The sequence below is a fragment of the Podarcis gaigeae genome, assembly GCF_964106915.1.
Source record: "Podarcis gaigeae genome assembly, chromosome: 12".
Taxonomy (NCBI): domain Eukaryota; kingdom Metazoa; phylum Chordata; class Lepidosauria; order Squamata; family Lacertidae; genus Podarcis; species Podarcis gaigeae.
The window spans coordinates 38,109,502-38,134,331 of NC_139688.1; the positions used below are offsets into that span (position 1 = coordinate 38,109,502).

At 42.3% G+C, this 24,830-nt stretch overlaps 1 protein-coding gene across 6 annotated transcripts in view; it reads right to left on the reverse strand.

Annotated features, from left to right (window-relative positions):
• CPVL (carboxypeptidase vitellogenic like) overlaps nucleotides 1–24,830 on the reverse strand; it is a 60,220-nt gene that overhangs the window by 29,505 nt on the left and 5,885 nt on the right. For 4 of the 6 annotated variants that reach the window (XM_083705974.1, XM_083705976.1, XM_083705973.1 and 1 more), the window contains exons 2-9: nucleotides 17,509–17,717; nucleotides 15,116–15,234; nucleotides 10,366–10,480; nucleotides 8,488–8,546; nucleotides 7,224–7,303; nucleotides 5,709–5,775; nucleotides 2,483–2,605; nucleotides 1,954–2,085 (exon numbers count right to left, since the gene is read on the reverse strand). In XM_083705974.1, coding sequence (XP_083562100.1) covers nucleotides 1,954–2,085; nucleotides 2,483–2,605; nucleotides 5,709–5,775; nucleotides 7,224–7,303; nucleotides 8,488–8,546; nucleotides 10,366–10,480; nucleotides 15,116–15,234; nucleotides 17,509–17,701 — 888 coding nt within the window. In that variant the 5' untranslated portion in view covers nucleotides 17,702–17,717. Of the gene's footprint in view, nucleotides 1–1,953; nucleotides 2,086–2,482; nucleotides 2,606–5,708; nucleotides 5,776–7,223; nucleotides 7,304–8,487; nucleotides 8,547–10,365; nucleotides 10,481–15,115; nucleotides 15,235–17,508; nucleotides 17,718–20,115; nucleotides 20,404–24,446; nucleotides 24,508–24,830 lie in introns of those variants that run through there. The other 2 variants (XM_083705977.1, XM_083705978.1) reach the window with 2 other exon arrangements.

Here is a 24,830-nt window from a genome sequence, read left to right on the forward strand (position 1 = left end):
TGTCCTGCCTGGACACTGAGGTCCAGCTCTGAGGGCTTTCTGGTGGTTCCCTTACTGCAAGATGTGAAGCTACAGGGAACCAGACAGAGGGCCTTCTCAGCAGTGACACCCAGAGGGGAGGGAGAAATCGCTCACCTGTAACAACCGCCGCCGCTCCGCTCCCTCCCGGGCTCTGCTGCTGCGGGAGGACTAGGGTGCTGTCACACGATGAGACGGAGCTGGGCAGTGCTACACAGAGAGCCCAGAGGCATGGGAGGAGAAGCACGGCAAGGAAACAGTCAGCGTGAGAGGGAGGGAGGCTGCCTGGCCTGTTGCCGCCACTCTGCTCCCTCCTGGGCTCCGCTGCTGCGGGAGGACGAGGGCGGTGCCGCGGGATGGGACAGACCTGGGCAGGGCTAGGCAGGGCGCCTGATGGCACAGGAGGAGAAGCACAGCAAGGAAAGGAATGGGACGGGGAAAGGAAAAGCTCTGCCCGTAGTGCTGGGTGGAGGCAAAGGAGCCACCGTGCGGTGCCCACAACACTGGGTCCTCCACACCCTTACCTGGGCTTCCACACCTTCCTTGCACCCATCCACGGTGAACGGATCTCCCCTCTAAAAGTTCCTGGGGAGGGGGATGTCCAACTACAACCTCCAGTGCCATCTTTGGCATTTGGCGCCCCCCCCCCCAGAATTTGGCGCCGGGGTGCCCTGCACCCCTTGAACCCCCGAGTAAAGGCGTCGCTGGTGACACCTGCCCTGTGAAATGCCTCCCCATCAGATGTCAAACAGAGCAACAACTATTTGACTTTTAGAAGACATCTGAAGGCTTTCAGGGAAGCTTTCAATGGCTGGATGTTTTATTGCGTTTAAAATATCTATCTTGTTGAGAGCCACCCAGAGTGGCTGGGGCAACCCAGTCAGATGGGCAGCATGTAAATAATAGAATTATTATTACTATTATTAGGAAGGATTTGTCTCCTGTTCTTGGGGCCAACTGATTACCATATTCAAAATTTGGAAGGCACTGTTTTTGGACCCACTTCAACTTCCCGATCCCACTGCCAGCCCCCAGGAAGATTCAATCTAGAATGCTGCTTCAATCTATTATTTGCCTGTGTTGGGCACACTCTATTCACTGCTCTATCATAGCTAAGAGTTTAGAGGTTTCCTTATAATCAAGCAGTGTGTGTGTGTGTGTGTGTGTGTGTGTGTGCGCGTGTGTGTGAAAAAAATAAATAAATGAAACAAGCTAATGTGTAGCATGGATATAAACTGGAATATTGAGAATATAAGTCAGCATGGTGGATCTTCCCATGGGGAGGAAATACAAGCCACACAATTATATGCATTTTAAAGGTTATTTCTAAAATTAGACAAATTATTCTGTAAAATGCACTGTATTGCAGTAAGTAACTCATTAGCGGCTTACTGCTGCACACATCCGAAGTCTGCTTCGTGGCATCACTTGCACGGGAAACACAAAACGCCGCAAATTCAGATCAAAACGCAAGCCCACAGTGTGTGCTGCTGTTTTCGCCTTCCACTCTTTTGGTGGGGGTTAAAAATTGGAGCCATTATTCATGGATATAGAAAGGTTTCAGGCGTGTGTTCAAGCATATGCAACGAGTTCCACGACTGCATCTTTCCTGATTTCCTGGGGATAAGCTAAACCTTTAGGGCATACAAGCACAGACTTAGAAAAACTAAAGCAATTCATGAAAGAGATGCCTATGTAAACATATGCCACAGCACTCAATTCTGAAAAGAGGCCAAGGTAAATTTTATAGAAACATTGGACGGTGATTTCTCTCTCCATTAGTTCTCCCTCTCTTTGCCCTTCTGCTGCAATATAAATGGACACCTTTTTTCCAGCGCGGCGCTCGTGACCTCCATTCTGCTTCCTTCTGACCCCCTTACTCTCTTCAGATGGTTTTAATTGCTGGAGGCCAGCATGTGGGCCTCTAATACGTACTTCAAAGGCTTCTCTCCATTTCTTCTGCTGGATGTAGATTACTGCCAGATCAGTCTGCTGCCGGAAAAACGCCTTCTGCTTCTCATCCAACAAGCCAATTTGATATAACAATTCTGCATAGCCACCAAACATCTGCAAAGGGAATCAAGAAACTCAGCGATATTAGTCTAGATTATTCTAATCTTCTAGAATGCCCGTTTTTTTAAAAAAAAAGGCAGTGCATTAGCAGATTTATTTATTTTTTTAAAGCATGCTTCCAAATTTTAAATAGTTTGCCAAGGCTGCAATAAAACTTTGGTGGCATTTATAAGCAGTCTAGTTCCCTGCAGGATCGCAGCTAATTTGCTCTTGAGAAACATGTGGTAAACTAATTAAAGTTTTACTGAAATTAGAAAGTTACATGGAACAATACTCGTTTTTCCCTTTCTTCCGTTATCCTTTCCCCGCAATTTGAGAATCACAATCCACTTCTGGTTTAAAAAATAATATATATATTTTTTAAATTAAACACAATATGGAGAAATCTTACCAATTCAGGGTCACAGAGACCATCTCCAATGGCAACACCCTTAAAGTTGATCTTTATCTTTGCTGTAGGATTATGGGTGTGGATATAATAGCCGATGGCAGGCACATACTTCCCTCCATAGGACTAGTGATATTGAAGAATACAGTCAAACAAAAAGGTAGTGTGAATAGCTTTCTTGCATTTTTAAAAATTCTGTTTATTGATATAAACACATAGAAAATACATCGAAAGTGATAGGTGTAGTCAATACAAATTGCACGCTGAAATAGAAAAAATAAAATGAAAATACAATGGGAAGAAAACCTGAAAGCTGAGAATACAATAATGCATTCAACTATCATATATTTTTAAAAGGGTGTGTGTGTGTGAGTCAATTCAGTTCTCCATTAAGCGTCTCCACACTTTCATCTGGGGTTTAGTGGGCTGTTCAGCTGAGTTTACGTTAGGATAAGATCTTATACCATGTGAAATAAAAAGATCTATTTTTAATGAACTGTTAAGGACTCTCCATACATGTGTCGGATGTTCTGACAGTGCAATGTCCCATACTTTTGATAGGCACTCTGATTGGGAAGGAGATGATTGGGACTTCCAATGGGAGGCCACTAACAATCTGGCTGCAGCAAAAAGCATAAACACAAGAGGTTTGTGCATGCAGGCAAGTTGGTATCGTGCTCCAAAGATAAATGCTTTTATGCAGTATGATTGCATCTAAAATATTTGATTTGCACCTACTAGTTTTCTTTATTAAGGCTGTAAGTAATCAACAGAATTTGTGCTCTTAAGCTCATAGAAGGAGCTCATAGAGGACGGGGTATTTATTCTGATTCATCTTCTCCCCTGCCAACCCCCTTCTACATGTTATGGAGAATCCCCCGAGTTGATTTTTGGGTTCTGGATGGTGCAAAAGAGACAGCAAATGGGCAAAATTTACCACCCCTCTCCTGTTAGCAAAGGATCAAAAGACATCCTGTGTGTACCAACTGGATTCCTGCCTAAAAGATTTTTTCTTTTTTATATCCTTCAACCTTTTAACTGAGTACACTAATTAAATTTGTAATCAAAGTCTTTTATTTCCTAGTACAGTCATACTTGGTTTTCGAACAGCTTAGTTCTCGAATGTTTTGGCTCCCAAATGCTGCAAACCCGGAAGTGACTGTTCCGGTTTGCAAACTACTTTTGGAAGCAGAACGTCCGACAGGGCTTCTGATTGGCTGCAGGAGCTTCCTGCAGCCAATCAGAAGCTGGGCTTTGGTTTCTGAACGTTTTGGACGTCAAACGGACTTCTGGAATGGAATCTGTTCAACTTCCAAGGTACGACTGTACATGTATCCAACCGACTCAATAATGCTTGCAACGCTGGAATAACCCATGAACTTACAAAACCAATGAATCAATGAGTTGCAATATTGTGCTGGCCAATCCTAAGTACGAAGATAGATAGATAGATAGATAGATAGATAGATAGATAAATAATACTTTATTCGGCTATAAGCCCACAAGGTAAAACCAATCAATGTGCCATTAGGGTGGATAGAGCACTCTTCCAGGCTGTCTATGCAGCCTGCTTTCCTGGGTTGCTTCTGAACTATGACTTTCAATCATACTTGAACATGTGGCTAGTGCTTGGAATAGAAAGATTTAGCAGGTAAGGTAAAGGGTAAAGGGACCCCTGACCACTAGGTCCAGTCATGGCTGACTCTGGGGTTGCAACACTCATCTCGCTTTATTGGCCAAGGAAGCCGACTCACAGCTTCCGGGTCATGTCGCCAGCATGACTAAGCCGCTTCTGGAGAACCAGAGCAGTGCATGGAAATGCCGTTTACCTTCCCGCCAGAGCAGTACCTATTTATCTACTTGCACTCTGACATGCTTTTGAATGCTAGGTTGGCAGGAGCTGGGACTGAGCAACGGGAGCTCACCCCATCGCGGGGATTCGAACCGCCGACCTTCTGATCGGCAAGTCCTAGGCTGTGTGGTTTAACCCACAGCGCCACCCATGTCCCAATAACCAGAAGTTATTACAAGCCATCTGAAGAGTAATCATGGAAAGTGTTGGGAGAGAGGCGCAGCCAAAGTTCTTGATCAATGAGGGGAGAGGGATAAGAACAGAAACCTTCAACCAACTCAGCGAAAATGAAGACATGGGGACAAGGGGCAACAGATGGGGAAGGGCTTAATCCATGGATCTATTAGCGCTTCTGTATATTGGTAACCCAGTCCAAACTGCAGATATCAGGTGCATTGCAGAAGATATGGTAAGATAAGCATATACAAAGGAGCATATACTAATACTCTCAACCTCTTTAGGCATTCAGGCCTTTTGTCTCAATTTCTGCCAATGAAGAGCTGACCTTTACCCTTCACAAGGCTGCACAGCAACTGTTTGTTTCAAGCCTCTTCCATTGTTCCTTTCTTAGGAGGCTTTTTATGATGTGAAACCAAGAAGGTGATCCCTGGTCTCCACAGGCAAAAGGCACAATGAAATCTGACTCTCTTTTCTCCCACCCCACCCTGCAGATTTCTTTCCTAGACAAGTATCTCTGTTAGCAAAAAATTAAAGAAGCTTTCTTTGCCAGAAAAATCAAGATGGGATCTACATCTTCAGAGACAAAGGAGACTCGTAGAACAAAGCTGTAATGAAAGCAGTATCTCCTGACTAGAATGTCACACGTGTTAGCAGTTAGTATCAAAGAAAGAGCGGCTCTGCTTAAGTTGTTAGAGGCAGTGAGCAACAGATAGCTTTTAGTTGCAATACCAAAGAGGTTCCCTTCTCTCTCTTGGGGGGAGGATAGGTTTTGAAATCAATTTCAGTACCAAAGCAAGGATCAATGGGAAAAGCTCCTCTAGAAATACCTAAGCTCTTAATTTTTAAAAGAAACACTGCCAGACTAAATGCTGAGGCTGAGAAAGGGAATCGCTAGGTAACAACACATTTTTTAATCTGGAAGGGGCTGTTCTGGTCCTTTCTGCTCCCCCTGCTGGCTGTTTTATAGATATTATTTTTCATTATTTTACTAATTATAAAACATACTGTGGTTCAAAGTATGTTGATAGATGTGCCTGTATCTAGAAAATGTAATTTAAAATTAAATCCAACTGGGCAGAGGGGGAACAGGTCCACCTCTGCTTTAGGATAATCCACAAAAAGTTCCTTAATTTCTCTTCGACGATCTTCATGTTCACAAGTTACACAGTTCAAGAATTAAAAGTTATCTGAACTTACTTCTCCTGTTGCGTAGAAGTCATTTTTCTGATAATCAGGAAAGAGCTGGAAAAACTGGATGAGGGCACTGAAATGACAGATGAAGTACAGGTAAAAATATCTGCACTAAGAAGGGTTGTAGTCAAATGTCATAGTAGTGATGAAAATGAAAGCTTGCTAACTTATTCGGCAGCTGCTCCTCAACAGAAGCAGGCTGACATTCACTCGTGAAAATATGGTCACAGGCAAGTGTGACATTATCCTTCAGCCACAAAATACATTTTGTCTCAAAAATTGAAGTACTGTGAAGCGTCACAGCATTAATCTCATCCCAACATACACAATCTATTACACAGTAATATTAATTAAAAAATATGCAGAAGTCTCAGCACACTTCTTAAAATTCTCCTTGCAGATACAGTCCTTAAACAGAGACATTTTCTGCTGCAATATGTACAAGTTCTTGGGGAGGAGACAAGCAGGAAGGCACGTGACATCATTTCTGCTTGGGCCGTGAAACTCCAATTTTCCACCTTGAAGGAAGCCAGTCTGCATTTCTACCAAGCATCATTCTTATTCAGAGTGAACTCACCTTTCCCACACAACCATCTAGACTGTGAGGAGAGGGATGCATAAAAAACAAAAACAGGGAATCTATAAAGAGGTAGATGAAATCAGACAGATGTATTGATTGATGTCTCTCAAGAATGAGAGGAAACTGCACGTATATTACTTAACAAAACCACTGTTTGGAAAGGGATGTTGAAAAGCCATCTACTGTGCTACTCTCTGCATCTGAAAACATGCACGCACCATTCTGTTAAGTCCGGATGCCAAGGGCAATACCCAACTAAATCGTGGGTGGGCAAACTAAGGCCCGGGGGCCGGATCTGGCCCAATCACCATCTAGATCCGGCCCACAGACGGTCTGGGAATCAACATGTTTTTACATGAGTAGAATGTGTCCTTTTATTTAAATTGCATCTCTGGGTTATTTGTGGGACCTGCCTGGTGTTTTTACATGAGTAGAATGTGTGCTTTTATTTAAAATGCATCTCTGGGTTATTTGTGGGGCATAGGAATTAGTTCATTCCCCCCCCCAAAAAAAAATAGTCCGGCCCCCCACAAGGTCTGAGGGACAGTGGACTGGTCCCCTGCTGAAAAAGTTTGCTGGCCTCTGAACTAAATCATACTCAGAGAAGACCCACTGAAATCAATGGACTGATGTTACGGTAATTAAGTCCATCAATTTCCAAGGCCTACTCTGAGAATGAGTAACATTGGGTCAGCCCCATGTTGGGCAAAAGATTCCTGGACTTGATGACTCATGTGATCCCTTCTAACCCTACAATTCTACGAATCTATGATCTCACCCAATTCTTACATAATCATTTCCTTAAAATGAGAAGGGGATAAAGAACATTTTACTATATAAATATTTCAAAAGCTCTCCAGAAGGTGTCAGCAGGCGCTGACTTTTCTGGTGCATTTCAAAAGCTTAGCAGAAGAAAATGCAACTTGTATCGACTGATTTACCTATACAAATCTCTTCCTACATCATCTTCATTCACTGCATAACCTGCGTCATCATCTGTGAAACTGAAGCCAGTTCCAACCTGATAGCAAAAGAGAATATAAAATATATGTGGAACAATTATCTTCCAGTTCTTCGCTGCTGTTTTTGACATCAAGCAAAATGATATTCTGTTAGGTATATGGTTTCTCCTACAGTTGCAAATGGAGTTAAAAAACCTGGTTTTGCAATTAGTCCATTAGAAGATCTGGATTCCTCCAGACATGCAGCTTGTGAACCTTTCTTTAATAAGATTCATTTTTGTTCTTCTAGCATAGTTAGGATTATTCTAGCACAGTATTCAAGATGTGAGAAAATTCAGCGACATGCCACATTTCAAATCAAGGCACACAGAAAGAGTTCCAAAATTTTCCTGTCAATAAGGAAAGGGGACATATATTTCAACCTTTGTTTAAAATAAGCTTTCTACCACGTTCTCAGGCAGCAACCTTCAATTGTAAGTAAATATATTCCAGAGTCACCACAAAGAGGCAAAGAGAGAATTCAGAGTGCTGCTGCTGAATTAAAATTGGAGCAGGATCTAATAATAATAAAATAATAATAATAATAATAATAATAATAATAATAATAATAATAATGAAAGGGTGGAACTATACATCCCAATCAGCCATGTTTTCCACTCAAACCTTCACTCCTATAACTTTCCCCCTTAACTGGGAGGGATTTTGAACAGGAAAACGGTCAGTGCGGGAAAGGGTTAGCCTGTCTCATCCCTTCTGTCTGCCCAAATTCAGCTTCAGCCTGATTAAAACCTAAGGAGCCAGAGGAAGTATATTGTGGGTCATGACTAGTTTGGACCTGAGCCCACCACATAGTTAGTAGAGAGCCAGCACAGACCTAGTTCCAGATCTGAAGGGACCCCTCCTTCATTGGTAGAGCTCCACATTGCAGGGCACTGGAAATAATAATAAAAATGTCTGCTGAGAGGCAGCCCCAGGCACCTAGCATGGTGGGTCCATAGGGTCCACATCAGTGGTTAGTCCTGGCAGCTGCCCAAAGATTTTGTCTAGCCATGTTTCCCCTACACGAGATCCTTCTTAAATGCCATACCACGTCAAGGAAAAAAGGGCTGTTGACAAAGTGACTATCCTTACATGTAACAGATGCAAGAACATAAGGGTTAAGGCAATTGTTGCTGTCAAGCAAACTTTTTTTCAACAGACACATTTAGATATGCAACATGAAGCTTATCCGTTATTCACTTACCGGATTGTCAATGTAGAGCATGGAAAACTTGGAGGTCCAAGGAAATTTTCGTTCAGACACTATCAACACGGAAGAAAATGAGAGTCGAGTGTCTACAGCTTGAATCACTAGCATCAGTCCAAAAAGGAAGCAGGACGAAGAGTGCGATCCTAACTGTATCTACTCATCAGTCATGTCCTACTGAACTTAGTAGGGCTTGCTCCCATGTAGATTGTAGGCTAACATGCCAAAGTCACCTAGTATGTCAATAATCAAGGTCTGCTTGAACTGTAGGGTCCACTATTCAACATTTTGAGACCACAGAAGAAAACTATGCAGCCTTTCACAACCTTATACAGTGGTACCTTGGGTTACATACGCTTCAGGTTACATACACTGCAGGTTACAGACACCGCTAACCCAGAAATAGTACCTCGGGTTAAGAACTTTGCTTCAGGATGAGAACAGAAATCGTGCTCCGGTGGCGCGGCAGCAGGAGGAGGCCCCATTAGCTAAAGTGGTGCTTCAAGTTAAGAACAGTTTCAGGTTAAGAATGGACCTCCGGAACGAATTCAGTACTTAACCCGAGGTACCACTGTATAGCATTAAGTTGTCAACTGAAATATCATTATATTCTATTACTTTTTTCATCCCATTAAGGTATATGGCTGCTATTATTAAGTTATATATTAAAAATGGATTTATCCGGCCAGACTTTGTTACTGATATTATCTCAGTGCACATTACTGTAGTGAATTCATCTTTTGCTCATTTTATATCACAAGACGCAGCAATGTTGAACAACGTAAGAAGGTTGCATTGTTAACATGCTGGATGGATTCAATATTTCAATGTTCACAGTAATGTTATTATTTGTTTTAGGCTATTAAACATAGCATTGGCTATTTTACAATATTTTCATATGGTTCTGCATTTCCTGCCAAGACAGAAAAACAAAAAACTAAACCCAAATACTTCAGATAGATGTTAGCACCTAGCGCAATTGTAAAAAGCATTGCATATCACTTGTGGTGAGAATTTGTAAGATATTTTTTTAACCGAGTATGATCAGGTTGGAGAATGGTGTGATGAAAACATTTCCAAAACCTAATGGCCATTTATTTTTGATGGATTAAAACATGTTTAGGCTGCTTTATAGTTTATTGGTGGATTATTTGACTTATTTTTCTGTATCCTATTTTATATAGCAAGCTATCCTTGAGAATGCTTTAGCCCTAAGTTGATGTAAAAATATTATAAATAAAATTATGGTATTATGCAGCCAAATGCCAGCTTCACACTCCACAGACTTAGGATTCTACTGTAACTGGATATCTCAGTCAGTACAGCATGAGGCTTTTAGGGTTGAGGGTTCGAGCCCCATGCCAGGCAAAAGATTCCTGCATTAGCCCCTTCCAACTCCATGATTCTGTGAATGGTAAGACTGGGAATCTCTATCAGTTTATTTATCCATTTTCCTCCCAGCACTTTTTGGAAAAAAGTGCACATTCTCCTATAACACGCATGTCACCTTAGCAGCAATATTTACTTGTTTATTAAAACATATTTCTATATTATTTTAAGTCTGTGAACCAATATTATAACAACCCGCAACCTGCCACTGATAATATAGGAAATATATTTCAAATGCATGTTTAGTTTGGGGGGAGGCGAAATACTTCTTTTTTTTTTTTAAAGGTACTTCTGTTTCATGCCATTATTGATCAAATATTATTCTTTCCCAAACTGCTACATCAAGACGTGCTAATTTGTTCAGCAGCATAAAGAGTACAGATGCAAATTCCATACCCATAAGGGAACAGGTTACATTACAGTTAAAACTGTAATGATAGTAACATCTCGCTGGAAGCCTTCAACATAGAAATAAACAACACTTGCATGTGAGATTCTTGTTGACAACATACGGTCCGTGTTCCACAAAAAGGCCAAACATGGATGTTCCTCCAGGTCCACCTTGGAGCCAAAGTAGGATAGGGGCTTTTTCGGGTTGTACCTGCAGACCAGAAGGACAGTAACAACTGGAGCTGTTCCCACATAAATTACAGAATGCATGAATTATTTCGGTAGACTATGAGAAATAACTGCCAACACTTTCTTTATGAGTACCATATTTTTCCGTGTATAAGACGCCCCATGTAAAAGAGGACCCCTATATTTTGAGCCCAAAATTAAGAAATTAATATTTTAAACACCAAACACAACAACTCTGATATCTGATTAAATATTCAAAACACCGATATATTTAGTACCATATATATAAACATCAAACAGAACAACTTTACCAATATATATATATATATATATATATATATATATATTTGCTTTCGTAGATTTTCACGGGTACAGGAATGCAGGTTTTGGTGTCCTCGGGTGTCTTCCCGTGTAAAAGTTGGGGTGTCTAGGCGACGTTTCGACGAGGTCTCACTCGTCATCTTCAGGCTGGTGCTTTCGGCTTCTTGTTACTGGAACAGAGCGGGATCTCAATGTTTGAGTTCCTATAAATACTGTAGAGGGGGTGTGGTGTCTAGCCTCCAATGTTCTGGGCAGAGAGGAAGTTCCCAGGCTAGTGTGCCTTTTCTTCTTTTGTTCCTTAATTACTTGAGAGATACCTTGAGTGATTTCTTGAGTGATATCCTGAGTACCACTTAGGTGGGTCATTAGGTGTGGATTAGTTGCTAAAGTCTTTGTGTCTTGACCTCTTGAACTTTGTGAAGAGTTTTCCTGAGAAGATGGCTGTATTGCACTTAGTTGTGCTTTGGCTTGGCTTCGTGTATAGGGGCGAGCTGTGGTTTTGTGGCTTGTGTCAGCCAGATCTGTGTAGGGATTGCAGGGGGGTGCAGCATCCGGAGGTGCCACCATGGATTGGCTACTGGATGGTGTCAGTAATTCATCTGTGGAGAGGGTCTGGGTTTGGGTCTGGTGTGGTTGATTGGTGTTGGCGTTCTGTGTGCCTCTGGATCTGGTGTCAGTTTTTGTGGGGAGGGCTAATTTCCAGATGTCTGGCAAGCGGGATGTGTCGTCACGCTTGTTCATGTTGTGAGGGTGTTTCTCTATCTCGATGGCTTCCATGATTATTCTCTTGTGGTGATGTTCCGTGTTAAAGAGCAATTTGGAATCTGCAAAATTAATTTCGTGTCCTGTTTCTTTCATGTGTTGGAAAAGAGAGGAAGTTTTTTCTTCTTTTTTGACGGCATTCTTGTGTTCTGCGATACGTGCATTTATTCGTCTGTTTGTTTGTCCAATGTACGTGGCTGGGCAGACTTTGCAGGGTATTTCATAGATCCCTTGGTTTTCCAACTGGATTTTATCCTTGGGGTTTCTGAGGATATTGGCTATTTTTTGGTTGGTGCAAAAGGCTGTTTTGACACCCGAGGACACCAAAACCTGCATATATATATATATATATATATATATATATATAGCCAGTAGTGAGGGGAGGCTGGGGGGGGGGAGAAGAATATAGATGGTGGCATGTATTTATTTATATATTTAATTGCAACATTCTGTGTATAAGACGACCCCCAATTTTAAACTTAAATTTGGGGGGAAAGATTGTCTTATACACAGAAAATTGCAGTAGCTAATTTTATAACTAACACAAGACCTTTCCACATGCTCTGAGTGTCCACGTCCTTGGTAAGCCACGTCTCTACAGTCCTAGTGTCTTGTATGCACAGTGAAAAGAAATTTTCAGACTTTAAACAGAGGGAGTAGAGGAAAGCAAATGGGATCAACATATGCACACAGGCCTCATTTTCACATAGAATTAAGCCAAACCATGGTGAAGCAAGAAAGAGCAAGCTTCTGTGTCTCCAGAAGGGAAAATGCTACCATTTCAGTCCTTCCTCGCTCCTCCTAACGCCATGCTACCCAGAGCTAAGCCATCGTTTGGCTCAGTGTTAGGTGTGAATCTGCACTCGTGGTCTGTTTCCCTCAGGGAAACGATGACTGGTAAGTCACGATCAAAGGTTGGCTATGGTTTGTTGGGACTAAGACAATATGAAGCCAATCCATGGCTTTGATCTGGGTAGCATGGCAGCAACAGGTCCAGGTAAGGGGCAAAATGGCCATGATTTTCCTTCTGGGTACCCGAAAGCTTGCCAATTCCCACTGTGTCATAGTGAGCAAGGCCACAATATAATTATATGGGGTTGGACTGCACAGAACAAAAGATGGAGGAAACCCCAACATGGGATGGCCCGCCCGCCATAAAAGAGAAAGAGCGAGATACAACTCCCCACTCACAGAAATTCAGCATGACAGGGTAAAGACCTAGAGCAATCTGTGTGAACATCTGTACATGTGTCATTTTGAAGACCAAGTAATGGAAGTTTAACCAGCTTGAAACTCTTCGGCTTCGTTCCCTTTTATCACAACACTCACTCTTTTCCGCAATATTATTTATTTATTAGAGCTGACAAATGAGATTGGCCAGCAAAATCGGTTGTGAAAAACCATTCAGGGTCTCTTCTAAATAAAACATTTACTGCTGCCAATTGTTTTTCCTCTCTGGCATAAGTTGTACAAGATGGACTATGCTATTTATGTAATGAGTCCAGGAGTACAACAGAAGAATTAAACACAGAAACAAATCTGTTGCTCATAGCATCTGGGATTAATACTATTGCATTTCTAACAGAATAGTATATCCTTAAACTGAAGCAGTGTTGATGTTCTTATGCAAAGCCTATTTTTCCTCTTCATCCAAGAGCCTTCAGAATTTGTATCCTGCTAAGAAACACTTTTTGAAATAATTCATGGTCAGTAAACCATAAATAAATTACATTCACACTTTAAATATATATATAACTAATGGGACTTATTGGCATAAGCTTCTCAACATTGTGTCAAGTTAAGCAAGTTGTTTTGAGATTTCACAGTTTTATACTGCAAGCTCAAATCTCTTCAGAAAAAGCCACTAGGATGTTGTTTTAGGTCTTTGCCTGTTAAACGTTCTGAAAACTCATCCGCTGTTCTTCCTAAAGTGGTCTCAAATCTCACTCATTTTAGAGACATCTGGGCCAAATTGCCAACTCCTTTAAACATGTCAGTTCCCCCATCTCCTAAACAGAAAGTACTAAGAAAAAGTTGGAACCTTCCACACTTGCAGTATTTTGGTTGTCCTTATAAAAGTTATTGACCTAATATAGATTTTGGAATTCTTCTTATTGCTCACTTGTTTCTCTGGCAACCACCTGTGCAAAAAATATGTTTCATTCAACTCATTCCTTTCTGGAACCACATTATGCCAGTGTGAATTAATGGCACAAGGAATCAAGCAATGCAAATCTTCATGAGCAACAGGTTCTAAATTCAGCTCTTCACTTTATTCAGAGAGCTCTCTCAAGTCTAACTGAGGACTCTTATATTATCTATTTCATTTAATTGCTTTTTGTTCATTAACAAATAATTAAATCAACTCTCCTACATATTCTAATGAAAAATGAAAAGCTAGGTCATTAGTACTGGGAGCAAAGAGAGAGTCCAGAATTTGAAAGCTGACTTAAAAAAAATTTAGTCAGATAACTGCTAGAAAAACCTGTGCAAAAGCGGGAAACATTTTGTTTCAAAAGGGAAAAGTCCAGGTTTGCTGATAATGGCAGTCAATTACAGAAACTTTTCAAAGCAAATGTGAATAGGATATTAGATCAGGGTTTGGTAGATTCCAGTTCCAATCTAGCATGGACTCACTGACCAATGTACTCTCCATCTCAATTTCATTTCACAGCATACATTTTGCCTATTGGTCCAAAATGTGCTCTGAACACTTTACTCCCACGTACGAAACATACAGCCACATAACTACAGTGGTATCTCGGGTTAAGTACTTAATTCGTTCCGGAGGTCCGTTCTTAACCTGAAACTGTTCTTAACCTGAAGCACCACTTTAGCTAATGGGGCCTCCTGCTGCCGCCGCGCCGCCAGAGCACGATTTCTGTTCTCATCCTGAAGCAAAGTTCTTCACCCGAGGTACTATCTTTGGGTTAGCGGAGTCTGTAACCTGAAGCGTATGTAACCTGAGGTACCACTGTAGTTATATCTCCCAATATCCCCACCCACAGGGCTGTTCTGATGGCTGCTTATAAACACCACATAAAGGTTAAAGGTAAAGGTACCCCTGACTATTAGGTCCAGTCGCAGACGACTCTGGGGTTGTGCACTCATCTCGCTCTATAAGCCAAGGGAGCCAGTGTTTGTCCGCAGACAGCTTCCAGGTCATGTGGCCAGCATGACTAAGCCACTTCTGGGAAACCAGAGCAGCGCATGGAAAACAATAATCTCTCATGTTTGATCACAAGATGATGCACATAACTCACATTTGTAATTGGCTATATGCTTTCGAACTGCTAAGTTGGCAGGAGCAGGGACCAAGCAATGGGAGCTCACCCCGTTGCGGGGATTCGAACCGCCAACCTTCTGATTGGCAAGCCCAAGAGGCTTTGTGGTTTAGACCACAGCACCACCCCCATCCCCATGTAGGCTGGTACTACATGCAAAACATTATTAACCTGTACTCATTTTGGGAAGCAGCAGAGCTAGCACAGATCTTGCACAATATATACGTTGTTGAAATGGCAGTTTCCTTTGAAAGCTTTAATATGGCAGCATATCAAAACAACAGACCCACCTGAGCAGGGAAGAACCAGAAGAAAAGATTACTGTTGTGAGTCTTGTTGATGGTCAGATAACCCGAATAGCTCTTCACATTGGGACCTGGAAGATGGCCTACCAGACTTAATTGCCTTCCTGTTATAAAGAATGACAAGTATAAAAAATATCAAACTGAAGGGCAGGTTATTTATTTTATGTCTTACATTTAGAATCATAGAATCATAGAGTTGGAAGAGACCACAAGGGCCATCGAGTCCAACCCCCTGCCAAACAGGAAACACCATCAGAGCACTCCTGACATATGGTTGTCAAGCCTCTGCTTAAAGCCCTCCAAAGAAGGAGACTCCACCACGCTCCTTGGCAGCAAATTCCACTGTCAAACAGCTCTTACTGTCAGGAAGTTCTTCCTAATGTTTAGGTGGAATCTTCTTTCTTGTAGTTTTGCTCCGTGTCCGCTTCTCTGGAGCAGCAGAAAACAACCTTTCTCCCTCCTCTATATCACCTTTATATTTGATTTATATATATCACCTTTCTTTTCCAAGGATCTCAAGATGGTGTACATGGTTCTCCTCTTCCCCATTTCATCCTCACAACCACTCTGTGAGGCAGGTTATTCTGGTGACTGGCCCAAGGTCACCCAGTGAACTTCATGGCTAAGTGAGGACGCGCTTTAAGAAGTGTCTGGAAGTTCAGATGCATGGGAGATACATGCTTTTTTATTTGTGACGTTGAGTAAAATAGTTTTTTAGAAGAACTCCTGTATTGGAATTAACTCCAATTTTTTCAAGACACATGCGGAAAGCGAAAATAATATGCAGTTTTGCGAAGTATAATAAGCATATGGAGAATTTGCTCCATATTTAACATCTTCTCTCAGTATCATGAACAATTACAAAGTGCTTGTATTGGTCGGCATTCTGGTCATATGTAAGGGAAAGAGAAAATGAGTGCAAGCCCAAAGAAAGAAAAATCATCATTTGTACCACTAGGGTATTTTTTCCAACGGCTCTCCTCTCTGCATGCTGCCTTCCTGATATGGATTATCTGGTCCCATGTCTGAGATTAAGAATAAATTAGCTGTGATTTTAAAATCAGAGTAGACAAATTCACAGAGGTTAAGGCTATCAATTAGGGACACAGGTGGCACTGTGGGTTAAACCACAGAGCCTAGGGCTTGCCGGTCAGAAGGTCGGCGGTTCAAATCCCCGCAACGGGGTGAGCTCCTGTTGTTCGGTCCCTGCTCCTGCCCACCTAGCAGTTCGAAAGCACGTCAAAGTACAAGTAGATAAATAGGTACCGCTCCGGTGGGAAGGTAAACGGCATTTCCGTGTGCTGCTCTGGTTTGCCAGAAGTGGCTTAGTCATGCTGGCCACATGACCTGGAAGCTGTATGCTGGCTCCCTCGGTCAGTAAAGCAAGATGAGCGCCACAACCCCAGAGTCGTCCATGACTGGACTTAACGGTCAGGGGTCCCTTTACCTTTTAAGGCTATCAATGCCATTCTAGAATGAATATCTAATTGTAGAATATCTAAAGAACTATTTTAGTTCCATGAAAACGCGAACAGGATTTGAAATATGAGCAACAGTAGAACAATATTAAGGATAAATATAATAATAATAATAATAATAATAATAATAATAATAATAATTACTATTATTTTAAAATTTATACCCTACTCATCTGGCTGGGTTTCCCAAGCCACTCTGGGCAGCTTCAGGGTACATATAAAAACATAATAAAACATCAAACATTAATAACTTCCCATACAGGGCTGTCTTCAAATGTCTTCTAAAAGTTCATATGGAAGATGTACACAACGGAACACCGTGACGGAAACCAGAGCGCACGTAAACACTGTTTACCTTCCCGCCACAGAGGTATCTATTAATCTACTTGCACTGGTATGCTTTCGAACTACTGTGGTACCGTGTTTGTTTAACTTAATCCGTTCCAGGAGTCCGTTCGACTCCCGGAACAGTTCGAAAACCAAGGCGTGGCTTCTGATTGGCTGCAGGAGCTTTCTGCACTCAATCGGAAGCCGGGGAAGCCATGTCAGGCATTCAGCTTCCAAAAAATGTTTGCAACCCAGAACATGCATTTCCGGGGTTGCGACATTTGGGAGCCAAAATGTCTGGGTACCAAGGCATTCAACAACCGAGGTACAACTGTACTAGGTTGGCAGCTGGGACAGAACAAAGCGGGGTGCTCACCCATCATGCGGATTCGAAATGCCGACCTTCCGATTGGCAAGCCCAAGAGGCTCGGTGGTTTAGACCACATCACCACCCGCTTCCCAACTCTTAACTAATGCATTCTACTGCTACTGTATGTGTAGAATTCTACACAGGAGATAATGAACAGGTGGAAATATTTATATATTTTAAAATAACAAGATTAACACTTTTACCTTCCGCAGTTTTGCCACTTTCAATGTAAGGCGTTAGAAAGAGCGGTTTTCCAGGGTCTCCTCCCGACGGCGCTCCGTACTTTATTCCCCGAAAAGCCCTTCGGAACACACTCCATCGCTCCTGGGTGAGGACTAGCTCCAAGCTCAAGCTCAGACTGAGCAAAGCCAGCAAGACCCGAGTTAACTTGCCCATCTTTTCATCCAGTTACCTTAGAATAAATCAGATTAAAGCACAATTTTAAACATCCACTGCTGCGGCTTCGTAAAGTCTGTCTAGATCTTCCCCTCCCCTCAATAGTAGCTCTGGGATGTTATGCAACATCTACCTCAAAGTTAACTGCTTTCCCGTCTCTGTTCCTTCTCACAGCTGAGAAAGCAGAAGAGGATACAAGCGCTGCATTTTAACAAACGCAACTAAGGGTTTGTTCACATGGGTGGCTTAAAATGCAACTAAGTCATTTTCCCCTGCTGTGTGTCAATCTGCATTTGCAGAGTGTTGTTCGCATGGGATAGCAGGTGGGGATACCCAATATGCATAATAATAATAATTTTGTTATTTACATGCCGCCCATCTGACTGGGTTGCCCCAGCCATTCTGGGCCGCTCCCAACAGAATATTAAAAGCACAATCAAACATCAAAAACTTCCCTGAAGGGCTGCCTTCAGGCGTCTTCTAAAAGTCAGATGGATTCCATCCCCCCGCAGCCCCTCCACAATTCCCATTCATGAAGCTCTCATCTGCGCATGCGCAACCGCTGTCTCAAATTTGCACGCCATTCTGTAGTACACAGCAAGTGCAGCTGAAGTTTTCTAATCGGATTGAAGCTGGTATTTGTTGAGTAACTACAGGATTGATAATGGGTCATACGTCATGTGAATGCGGCTTCAAAAACTAGAAGTGGGAGAGCACCAAGATGTGGAGTACCCGGTAATGTGAACATATTCAAAGACTGCAGTTATAACTCCCCTTTCTGGGAGTTCCCAGCAGGGCTTAATTCTGCGCAGACATGGTTAGGACTGCAAGACAGTGCATCCTGTTAAGAGTAGACAGAGACAGAATAGGAAAATATGTGGTCATCAACCAAGACTGCAATTTAAAGCCCCTCACTAGACAACTGATGTGTTTGTTTCCAGGTTTTGGATTGGCCCTGTCTACCAACGCATGGAGGGGAACAAGCAATGGGGGTGTAGAGAAGGTGGGGCCAAGGTAATAAATAACAACAACAACAACAACAATACTTATACCCCGCCCATTTGGCCAGGCCTCCCCAGTCACTCTGGGTGGCTCCCAACAGAATATTAAAAACACAATAAAACATCAAACATTAAAAACTTCCCTAAACAGGGCTGCCTTCAGATGTCTTCTAAAAGTCAGATAGTGTTTATTTCTTTGACATCTGGTGGGAGGGCATTCCACAGGGTGGGTGCCACTACCGAGAAGGCCCTCTGCCTGGTTCCCTGTATAACCTCACTTCTCGCGGTGAGGGAACCACCAGAAGGCCCTCAGAGCTGGACCTCAGTGTCTGGGCTGAACTATGGGGGTGGAGACGCTCCTTCAGGTATACAGGTACTTATCCCCACTCTATCACACAATTCTAATTGCATAGGGGGGAGATGAAAGACTGATGAGGGCTCAGGCAGTCACCAACAACTGAGGCAAGAAAGTACACAAGCAGATGGGTTGGGAAACGGCAGTATTTCATTTCCTTCTCCCCAAGCCCAACAATTACAGAGAGTACCTGGTTAATTCCAAACAGGATTTCAAAAGGAGAAATCTATACAAGTCATACCCGGAAAGGAAAGGGTTTTCAATCAGCAGCTGCAGAAGCAGAATTACTTTTTCATAGACGTCCTGCGTAAGCCCAGCTGTAAGCAGCTGGAGAGACCAAAGTTAAATCAATGGCACTTCCAAGTGTACACAGAGTTCGTGCAGCAAAGAAGTGCTTTCTGCTGCAAAAGCAGGCTGAACTTTTCTTTAACCTAGTTCTAAATTGATTTTCAAGCATTACAGATCTATACAATGCAGACTGGCTGTTAGTCAAACATTTCAACTCAGAGCAGGATGACCTCTGAAGCCTCTACTCTCTCCCACGTCCTAATGCCAGCCTTAGAGAGAACAATCGCTGAAGGAAGTCGGGCGTGCTTTGTTGTTTCCCTATAACAAGACAGAGCTTGTTGGTGCTTTTATGCAAAGGAGAAAATGCCTAACTAGAAGGTAGCAACAGTAAGAACTACCCAAGGGCTGTTTCTCACATTACAGGCAATATGAGTATTGCACTGGAGCCACATCTCTAGGGTTACTGTCCCGACATAATGCTACTGGCCCAATTAGAATTTCACCCTTCTGACCAGCTACCAGAATTGGAGGATGCAAAGCTAGAAAAAAATCTAGGTGAGCCATTCTAGCTGCTAGCACACCAGAACCTGCCTTATACAGGTTCGTACCTCAGAAGTCGAACGGAAACTGTTCCGGAAGTCCGTTCGACTTCCAAAATGTTTGGAAACCAAGGCGTGGCTTCCGATTGGCTGCAGGAAGCTCCTGCAGCCAATCGGAAGCTGCGCTGGAAGTTCGGGTTCCAAAGAATGCTCGCAAACTGGAACACGCACTGTTGAGTTTGTGGTGTTTGGGATCCAAAGCGTTCAACATGCAAGGCGTTTGGGATCCAAGCCACGACTCTAATGAGTTAAGACTCTCTAGTCCAGTATTGTCTTCACAGATTGGCAGCTGTACTCCATGGTTTCAAGCAGGGCATCTGAAAGCCAGCAAAGCAGGTCTTTGCAGGGCTCACAGCAAATATGGTATCTGGTTCCTTCAGCATTAGGAGCTGCTTTTGTAGCTGGAGTCAGTCTGCCTGGTGACTGGCCAGCTGTTTATTTGTGTTTGACACTGGGTTGCAGCCCTAAGAAACAGACCCAGGTGACATCCATTGTAGCCACCTTCCCTTTCGTTCTTCCCTCCCCCTGTATATTTAACTTCATACCTCAGCATTAAAAAAGGCTCTCCTATCCTACAGTAAGGGACGCGGGTGGCGCTGTGGGTTAAACCACAGAGCCTAGGGCTTGTCGATCAGAAGGTCGGCAGTTCGAATCCCCACGACGGGGTGAGCTCCCGTTGCTCGGTTCCTGCTCCTGCCAACCTAGCAGTTCGAAAGCACGTCAAAGTGCAAGTAGATAAATAGGTACTGCTCCGGCAGGAAGGTAAACGGTGTTTCCGTGCGCTGCTCTGGTTTGCCAGAAGCGGCTTAGTCATGCTGGTCACATGGCCCGGAAACTGTACGCCGGCTCCTTCGGCCAGTAAAGTGAGATGAACACTGCAACCCCAGAGTCGTGCACAACTGGACCTAACGGTCAGGGTTCCTTTATTTTTGCCTTTATCCTACAATAACAAAGCCTAAATACATGTAAAGCATTGAGCTGCCACTGCCTTTATATCCTTTGCCTTCCTCAGTACTGAATTTCAGATTGTAAGCTCCTCTGGGCAGGGACCTCTTCTTTTATACTTTGTAAAGCACCATGCCCAGAAATGACACTTTATCAATCAATGGGTGATGGACTGCTGGACACAGGACAATGCTGTACTGGGAAGCAAATCCAGTCCCCCTTCCCTTCATGCTCAGTTGAGGCCAGCTAGCATTATCTCTAGATATGGTTTAATACTAGAAAAAGTATGCAAGAGAAAGCATTGTTAACTCACAGTGGAAATTACATTTATGAACTCTAAAGAGAGTCATGTGCAATGCAAGCTGTGCCTCTATACTGAAAAGGCTAACGAATACATCGTCTTTTCTTGGCAATCTATTAGAACACTCCAGTGACAGTTGTCCAAAGTCGAACAGCTAATCAAAGGTTTAGAATTCAGAGAGAAATAGATTGGTGGAGGGGAAGAAATGGCAATATTTCTATTGTAGCAAAAGCAGAAGGATGCATTAGTTCCACACATATAAAAACCAGTCAGCCACTCAGGCACACTTATAAAACAATGCCAGAATTTTCTCAATGGATGAGGAAACACAGACAATGTTATCAGGCTACCGCAGCCTTGCTGAATGGGGACTAGTGAACAGCCAGCTTGAAAGGGCATCCAAGACTCCATTTTCTTCCTGAAATGCCAAGTCCCCTCTCCATTGCACTATACAGATATAGTAAACTTTACATCATCCCTTCAACCTGACTGCCTGTAAGCAATTTTCTTGACACCTTTTTGACACCTATCGAATAGAGAAGGGGAGTACTTTCACTAGGAATGGAAGGTGGTGCAGCTTCTACAAAGGAATGTTTATTCCGTTTTTGCTTTCTTGCTCTAAAAAAGAGCTGACAAAAAATTAAACTGGGGGAAAAAAGTTTTATGGTCCTGAATCCTGCGAGAATATTATTATTTAGCAATGTGAAACCCGGCGGGTTTTTGCTGTTCTCACATACTTAGTAGCATGACTCTCAAAAATGTTCGCAACAAGCCAATACAATTTCTCCTGAATATATTATTATTACTTGATCAGCTCCCATATATGTCCCATTGTGATGTATGAAATATAAGAAAAAGAGCCAAAAAATTACAAAAAGAAAGAAAAAACCGGTCAGTTTCAAAAACAATGCAAAATGGATAACTATGGCAGAGACCTTTTCATCTAGATGGGAAAGGCTGACAGAATAACTGCTTAATGTGTTCTAAAGCAGCTGCTGAGCCTGTGTCTTCTCCTGTCTATGCAATTGTAAATCTATGACCAGAGAAGAGAGGGAGGAAACTATCCTACAGGAAGGCAAATCTTTAAATATTGGTATCAGTGAAAGATCAAATAGTGTAGGGCAAGTAAGAACTGCAACAAAATGTTGCAGTGCAAAGTGTTCCTGGCAGCCAACTATGCCATCTTAAATGATAGTCTATTTTTGGGTGAAGATGCACCTGCACCTTTGCATAGAAGAAGGAAATATCAGCAGGTGAAACTTGAATTACAAGCTACCTCTTTTCCATTCTGGGGCAAGCAACATTCCATAGCCATTGAGGATGTCCCTAATTGAGCCGTTTGGGGTTTTTATTTTGTACTTCTACGAACTCTTGAGGCTCCATCAATTCTGGGCGGTAGTGGTTTGGTAACATAAGGATCCACCGTTGGGTTTGCTATTAGTATAGGATCGAAATTCATGTCAGTTTACTCCCACTGTTTGAATTCCCTTAAAAGTCAAAAAGATCACAACAAGTGAATTAGTACTTTGATCTGCATCTCCTTAGAGAACAGGTTAGCCAGAAATTATTGATTTCAAGGCAGCTGTTATTAGGCCATTATTCTTAAGTAGGGAGGGAAAATGAAAGAGCTGGAAGAAGAGTGGTTTGCCACAGTTTGCTTCTGAGGTGAAGTTTGAATGGATCTTCTTGGCCAGGGGTAAGAAAACTTTTTCAGCAGGGGGCCGGTTGACTGTCCCTCAGACCTTGTGGGGGGCCGAATATTTTTTTTTTGGGGGGGGGAATGAACGAATTCCTATGCCCCACAAATAACCCAGAGATGCATTTTTAAAAGCACACATTTTACTCATGTAAAAACACCAGGCAGGCCCCACAAATCACCCAGAGATGCATTTTAAATAAAAGGACACATTCTACTCATGTAAAAACACGCTGATTCCTGGACCATCTGCGGGCCGGATTGAGAAGGCGATTGGGCCAGATCTGGCCCCTGGGCCTTAGTTTGCATACCCATGTTCTTGGCTCACACTATACATGCCAACTCAAAAGCAAGCCTATACATGCCAACTCAAAAGTAAGACCAACTGAGTTAAAGTGCTTCTCATTCCCAAGTCCAGCAGGGATAGGATTGCTGGAAATCACTATACTCTCAGCTCTTTTTCAAGCCCCAAAACATTTTTGTCTATTCTTTGTTGCTGGTTTTGGAAGACTGGGGTACAAATCTGAAATTTGGTTATGAGTTTGTCTAGAATATGTTGGACAAAGTCAAGTAGAGCTTGCCAAATACTTTTACCATGATAGGCTCCAAGTCAGTCAAGTGTATCTCAGCAAAACAGTGGAAGAGAGTAACTTTAATCATTACGAAACTAAGAAAGGAATCAGATTTCTTCACAGTATTTCACTACTTCTTAGGATTACATTTTGCTTGGTAACATCTTGCTCCTCTTCCAAGCAAACATTGAAGTATTTCACGTTCAGGAAAAAAAGATATGAAAACAGAGAAAATTCAAGAGAGATGTTACTCACTTGCTACAGTCAAAAATGTCATTCATAATAAAGGTTCATGGCTCCTCAAGCTTCAGAAATGATAAATTTACATAGTTATTAGAACTTTATATGAATACTACCTGAGTGGTATTTGTTTTAATAGGCTTAATCAGAAGCTCAGCTACAAGAACACCACAGACATTGAGGGTCTATATTCTTACCTGTTACGAGTAGTAAGCTAACTTTCTCCTTAGCCAAGCCAAATTTTAGTGGGGCTACCCAAAGGACAGAATGACTAATAGCTACTTTTATAAGTACCATAAGAATGCAGCAGCAACAGTAAAACAACAGCTGATGTTGATTCTGTGTCAATGGCATGCCCCCTTGTGGCTAATACTGATCTTACTGGAGCTAATACTGGATTATTATTTCCATTGTCAAAAGTGTAAATAAGAGCAAATATTTAGCGCATTTTGCAACAATGCTCCATAGCTGCTCTAAAAGCAATGGCGACCACTTGTCATCTCAAACCGATCTTACAAAACAGTAATGGCAAAAATAGTAACCACAGCCGTGAAACTTCACAACCACTTCCATTGTTTCCTTCCATTTGCATTCTTCTTCCTTCAAATATTGAATTTACTTACCCATTCTGCTAGAGTGATACAACATTTCCCTGTTTCAATAGAGGAGTTTATTTCTTGTTTTCACACAGAATTTCTATATCATTTTGCCCAAAGAAAAAAAACAAACAAACCACTTCACAACTCACCAAAGAAAAATGGCTTTAGCAACTTGACAGTAGAACATGGCACCACAGATTTCTCTTAACTAATGAGAAGGGAACTATTTCACTGCATCACAGTCAACATTTCCTGTTTCGTTTTTTGCCTCCCCATGCAAATCTGTCGTTTCCTTATTGTCACCCACCTATTTAGTAGAACTTCATGATTCACTTTCTGAAAGCTGGGAGCCTCAATATGCCATCCATTAGTTAACCCCCAAACCACCTATCCCTTCTTGTTCCTTTCCCATATTCTTGACAATACTTTTATCAGGAGACCATCTGATCAAGCTGTATGGCAGCCTTCTTCTTTGGCAATCACTCATAGCCGAGTAAGATTGTCTTCCACAAACACGGTTTTAACAATGAGTC